The sequence below is a fragment of the Myotis brandtii genome, unplaced genomic scaffold (assembly GCF_000412655.1).
Source record: "Myotis brandtii unplaced genomic scaffold, ASM41265v1 scaffold927, whole genome shotgun sequence".
NCBI lineage: Eukaryota > Metazoa > Chordata > Mammalia > Chiroptera > Vespertilionidae > Myotis > Myotis brandtii.
In genome coordinates, this window is record NW_005371823.1 from 781931 (window position 1) to 788437 (window position 6507).

General features: G+C 47.6%; 1 protein-coding gene across 1 annotated transcript in view; it reads right to left on the reverse strand.

The window, feature by feature from the left end:
* Nucleotides 1-6507, reverse strand: part of RYR3 (ryanodine receptor 3) — a 380950-nt gene that overhangs the window by 187944 nt on the left and 186499 nt on the right. Inside the window, exons 33-34 of the mRNA XM_014532943.1 lie at nt 572-658; nt 11-237 (exon numbers count right to left, since the gene is read on the reverse strand). Coding sequence (XP_014388429.1) covers nt 11-237; nt 572-658 — 314 coding nt within the window. The remainder of the gene's footprint in view (nt 1-10; nt 238-571; nt 659-6507) is intronic.

Sequence of the window (6507 nt, forward strand, 5' to 3'; positions counted from 1 at the left end):
CCCGCACTACCTGCTCTCCTCGGGGATGTGGAGCGCCATCATCTGCAGGGGCTCCGGGCACTGCACCACCCAGCCATGGCGCTCGCTCACCCGCTCTGTTTCCACCTTCAGGAAGCTGCTGGGCATGCGGCTCCAGAGCACGGGCTGGATGGTCTGCACATCCAGCCGAGGGGGACACTGCGGGGCTGGATTCTTCTCCTCGCTCTTAAATATGGCTGCTGACAGTGGCAATGCGGTCTGGGCCAGGCGGGAAGGCATGCGGGAGAGGGAAGAACACATGTGCAATATAGAGATTCTAAGCTGCTGGCCCATGGTAATCAACAGGGTTAGTATAAATTAAAGAGAAACAAATATATCCAGGGATCCCTAAAGTCTTTCCCAGCATTAATTAAGACCTTGCCTAATGGGTTATATAAGCATTAATTCTTTCAGCATCCAATAGAAGTGAGAGGAGGAGAACATGAGAAGGGTACGTGAGAAGCGAGAAGTGACAGAGTCCCTCATGTTTTGAGGCCTAATGGTCAACATGCCTTCCCCTTCATAGCCATTCCATGAGGGGACAGATACATACCTTCAGCTTCCCAAGTTCAAACTGAAACAAAGAAGTGCTTGTGGGCTGCAGGAAGACTGCTGGGAACACTTTGGTATTGGGCTCCACCTGGAAACCAGAAAAAATGGAGAGGTTTGTCCAGAATGATAAAATGACTGATGGCGAAGTCACTGGGTGTTTTAATCAGCGCCCCACTCTCACTTCGGCTGGAAGAGGAGAGAGAGGTCATGGACTGGTCAGTCTACACTGCTCAGAAATTCTTTGAGACTTGGTGCCTGTTGGTAATTATCGTCTCTGCTTCCCACCTTAAATACTCTCTCACTCCCTCAACTTGGGTGGAACAATCCCACGTCCTTTCATTTTCTCTCTCAGGTGAATGAAGCCCACAGCTTTCTCCACTGCTCAGGAGGATGGTCAGAGCGGGGAGCTGCTAACTTGCCATCAAAGGCAATGCGCGCTCTTGGTCACTGAACAATGCGATGTTCTGGCTTTTCACACAGCACAGAATCACCGGCCCAGAGGAGGGGGTTCTTGGGGAAGGTACTGTAATTTCTGAAGGCAAATGGACATTGGTCAGGCAAACCCAGGAGGGCTAACAGGGTTTCTCAACCTTGGGATGATTGACATTTTGGGCCTGGAAAGTCTTTGTTGTCAGGGCTGTCCTGTGCATTGTGGGATCTTTAGGTGCCCCTGGCCTCTACCTACTAGATGTGAGTAGTGCTCCTCACCCCACCATAGTTGGCATAACCAAAAATGCCTTCTGAGAATGCCAATATCCCTTGGTGAGAAAAGCACCCTCACTTAAGCACCGCTGCTTTGCAGGCAGGGCTGTGAGGTGCTTCCCAGGAATAGAGGGCTGCCTCCACAGCCTGCCTCCTCTCTCAAAACCTCTCTTTCCCTTGGTTCTTCTGAACTTCTCTCCACCCCCTTCTCTCTCAGATTGTAGCTTTTACATTAAACGGCGTGGATTCACTGACTGTCTAGCTGCCACTTAGTTGAGGCACGTGGATTTATTTATGACATTGGGGCTGCACTTATCATTTGCAAACTTTGATGCAGAGCATTTGATCAGACAGTGGGGGAGAAAATGGGACTCTTATTCCACTCACTAAAGTCCTTTGCCTTTAAGAGAATTCAAACATTGGAGATTCTTACCATTCTTCTGACCAACCAAATTAGGGGATGGTGGGTACTGTGGACATACCCTGGGGTGCCCCCCAGGGAGTCACACTCGTGCATAATCCCCTGCACTAGAACCTGTGTGCTGTTTCTGGAAAAAGTGAAAGGACTGTCACTTTATATTTGACTCCATCTCAGCAGACTGGACAGAAAGAAGAAAACTGCCGTGTTGTGAGAAGGCCATGTGACAAGGAATTCCAGGGGGTCTCAGGGCATTGAGAGTGGCTGGCCCTGGCTGCAGCCAGCAAGGAATGGAGCCTCCATTCACAAATGCAAGAAACTGAGTCCTGTCAACAATCACAGGAGCTTGGGGAAGAAGTGAGCTCCAGACAAGGACACAGCCTGGCTGACACCTCGACTGCAGCCTTGTGATACCGCGAGAGAGGACCTCACTAAGCTGTGCCTGAATCCTCACCAATGAACTGGTGAGATGTTAGGTCCCTCAGGACTGGTCCCCATAAACACATGCTGTTTAAGTCACTGAGTTCAGGGGAACTTGTTACGCAGTCATCGGAGATGAATACAGTGAGTTGTCTTCCTGTCAGGATATTGTTACCAGCTTCCTTTGTATCATGAACTTCCTCAATACAGTTAGACATAAAGTTTATAAAAACACATTTTCGTGGCAGTGACTTAAAAGATTGTATGGTTCAGTGCTATCATTTGCTTATGATGAAACAGGTCAGACTATAAAACCTAGCCTTGTGCCCCACACATGGTCATTCCAGCACACTACAGTGGGCTCATAGTTGAAGTTCAAATATTTGCTTTCTCCCCAATGCTTCAGGTACCCCCGGGAAATGGGAAGGGATAAACAAATGTAAAAACAAAATGCAGTGACAGACGCTTTATTAAAGACATTCAACAAATAATTATTTAGTACCTATCACACACTGGCTTTATGCCAGACACTGGGTTTACGGTGGTGAGAGATGGAACTAGGAAATTCTGATCTGATGCTGGTGTGACCTTGGCCATACAGCAAGACAACATCCCTGGGCTGGCCCCAGATTTCTCAATACTCATTATGTGATATCCAGAACAATGCATGACCCATTATGTGACATCTAGAAGAATGCATGGCCCATCATGTGATATCTAGAAGAATGCATGGCCCATCATGTGACATCCAGAACAATGCATGACCTATCATGTGACATCCAGAACAATGCATGATCTATCATGTGACATCCAGAACAATGCACGACCCTCAAATCATTGTAGCCCGAAGGCAGCAGAGCTCCAGCAACTGAGAAAACTTCACCTGCATCAGCAGTAGGCCCTTGAGTCTCTGCTCCTTAGGGGGAGAAACGTATTCAGCTGAGAGTTCTCTGTGCTGACCACTATCACACCAGTAGGGGAGCTACAGGCTGAAGATGGGGGCATGATGTTAGGTTCCTCAGGACTGATCCCTGCAAACTTCACAAACCACCCAGCCAAGCGCCAGTGCCTCCTCACACCTCCCTCAGAAAGGAGGTGCTCTGAGAGCTTCAGAATGCCCTGGGGGAGGCTGCTTTCTACCCCACAGAGGACACTCCCACCACGAGGAACAACGGAAATTTCTCTTCAATCACTGAAATAAGACGATCAAACAAGTGTGGGCTCATGATGAATGTACAAAGGATAAAACTGGCAACGGGGGTATGGAAAGCAGACTCCTAGTCAACTTTCCTGATCCCTGCATTACTTTGTGACGCTGTATGTCACAAGGCAGGAGGGATTCTGCAGAGATAAGGAAGGGTACTAACCAGTTAACCTAGAGATAGAGAGATTATCCTTGAGGATCTAGTCACAGGAGCCCTTCAAAAACGGGTGTTTTCATTGCTGGGGCAAAAGGGAGAGCAAGAGAGATTAGAAGCGTGACAAGAACCCCACATATTCCTGGGGCTTCGAAGATGGAAGGGGCCACATGAAAAAGGAATGTGGGCACCTCTGGGAGCAGAAAGTGACCCTGACTGAAGGCTAGCAAGGAAACAGGGACCTCAGAAGCCCAGCCTACAATCACAACTGGACGCTGCCAACAACGCCCAACAATGCGAATGCAAGTTCTTCCAGAACTTCCAGATCGAGCCAGCTCAGCCAGCTGACACCTTGATTTTGGGCTTGTGAGATCAGGAGCAGAGATCCCGGTCAAACCTACAGAACTGCGAGGTAATACACGCGTGCTGTCAAAAGCTGCTGATTTTGGGGTAGCTGGTTAGGCAGCACTTAAACAACCAATACAGTGGCTTTCCAGCAGAGTTGGGAAGTTTGACAACAAATGTTTAGCCAGCACTCGCTAGGTGCCAGGGGCTGCTTTATGTGCAGGAGACGTGGCCGTGAACATGGAAGCAGGCCTCTTCGCTTGAGGAGCTCCCACTCTGGACAGTGAGCTCACATTTTAATGGAATGGATGGCGAGCCCAGATTTGGGTCTGCGGTGGAGTACCGTTGGCTGACAGTTTCCCCTTTGTGTTTAAGGTACCTTTGTCCCCGGCTGATCTACACTGTCCTTGCAATAATAGACATTCTATTTCTAATCATGTGTGAAGATCAGGGCATGGGAACTGGCCTGAATGCAAAGCTACCTCCTCGCGTGACTCTGGCTCAGTTCTCAGAGCGGTGGCTGGGGTGTCAATCACCAAGGAGCAGTATCTCTTAAACATACATTTTATTTCCCATCCCACCCGTGATCACATTAAGTGGGACAGACAGGTTTTCAAATTGCCCAGCAGTCTTTAACGGGGGAGCTCTAAACACTTTGAGAGAACCCTTCTCTCATTATTTTGGTTACTGGTCCTTTCCCAATAAAGAGCCAGTGTATAAATATTGTCCTACTCCTTCGAGGTAACTGAAAAATGAAAATGGCTACATCTGCAGAATAACAATTATCTCGCTGCCAGGGGACCAGATGCACAGCCACACACGTCAGCGTCTCGCCTGTGATGAGAAGGGGGCTGGCTGGGTGTGAGCCTCCTCAGCGCCCCCACCCCCGCCCCTCATGCAGAGCCTGGCTCTCTCCTCATTCACAGCAACATTCCTCAGAACAACAGGCAGGCCTGGGAGCTGGAGGGAGAAATCAGGATTTATACATGTGAAGTAGAGGCAGTTGTTTGAGGGCCGGGGGTAGATGCCAACACACAGCTCAGAGAAGACAAGTGGCCAGCCCACTGTCACCCAGGAGCTACTGTGAAAGAGGAGGTTAAAAACGGCCAGTGTCCAACCTGCTCTTTGTTATAACATCTCAACATCATGGGAAGTCTAGTCACCGCTGCTTCGAATGCCACGGGTAGTGATTTATTTAGGGACCTCCGACACCCAACTAGCCTTAAAAGTTATTAGATGCTTTAGAGCTCTCTGCAGCTCAGGGAGGCCCCTGCAGTCAAACTCATTTCAAATTTAATGGGAAAAAGCTAATGGGTTCTGAAGACAGACTAATGTATATAAGCAGTTTCTCAGGGGACTTGGGGGAGGGTGGAATCATGAGAAAGTACTAGAAGAATAACAGCCTGGTTCCCAAAGGCCTCTTTCCGGGAATAGCTGGTTGGGCCCTAGCGCTGGACCGCGCCACCTGCGTGGTGGTGAGGATCACACCTTTTCCAGGAACCCAGGGAGGTGCAGAGTCTCACGCACTGCAGCAGGCTGTCCCCGGACCCCGAAAGGGATGGGCCCATCTGCTCTTAGCCACCAAACTTTTCAGATTTGGGGAAGCTGCTCTCTCTTCTCTAGATGCCATCTCCCCAACCACAAGCTAGAAAAAGGGCTTCACCATTTACACAGCAGTGGGATGCTTTCATCAGCTGTACTTAGCTAAGCTTCCTTAAACAGGGCACGTCATTGTCCTGGATCAGCAACGCCCTCACTTCTTATCCATAACCCCTCTTTTCTAAATAGTATTCTCAACCACTAACCACAAAGGTCCCATACCAGCCTGCCCATCAGTCTGTCCATTGTTCCTCAAACATATCTTATGCTTCCCTATCTTCTCGTGTCATTCTTTTAATCTAGTACACTCCTCTCTCTTCAAGAGGAAGTTTTTTTGTTTGTTTTGTTTTTGCTTCAAAATTAAGGTTTGTCCATGCTAAACACTCTCCTGACCACTATTGATGGAGGCCAGCTCTTCCTTCTCTGAAGTCAAATGACACTGTTCACACATACATGAGACTCTCCATTCCATCCTCAGAATGTCAAGAAGGTTTAATACAAATTTAACTCCTCATCTTAGCCTTTCTGGGGTGTGCTCTGTAGAACTCTAGGCTTAGAGAATATTACTAACTGTTAAAGTGAAAAAATAAAAAAAATCTCTTCTTGGTCAAATAGTATGAGAAATGTTTGGTTAGACAGGCATTTCTCAAACTATTTCTAAAGTATTTCTCAAAGTCTATGTTCATTGCAAAACTTCAAAAGGAGGGTATAATACGTGGCATTCTCCAGCTTACCTGACCTCAGGGATGAAAATCCTGCTTAAAGGAAACCAGGCTTCTTGTGCTTTTTCTTTTTTTCCATTATCTTGTAATTTTATTTTTGTCCATATTTTTATTTTTTTGGTCCATTTTTAAAAAATGTTATTTTTCAATTACAGTTCACATTCAATATTATTTTATATTAGTTTCAGTTGTACAGCAATAGTGGTTGTCAATCATATACTTTACAAAGTGGTCCCCTGGATATTTCCAGTATCCACCTGACCCCATACATAATTATTATAGTACTAGAGACCCAGTGCACGAAATTCATGCGCAAGTACGGTCCCTAGGCTGGCCTGCAGTCAGGGTCATCTTCCCCAGCTGCCCTCAGCTA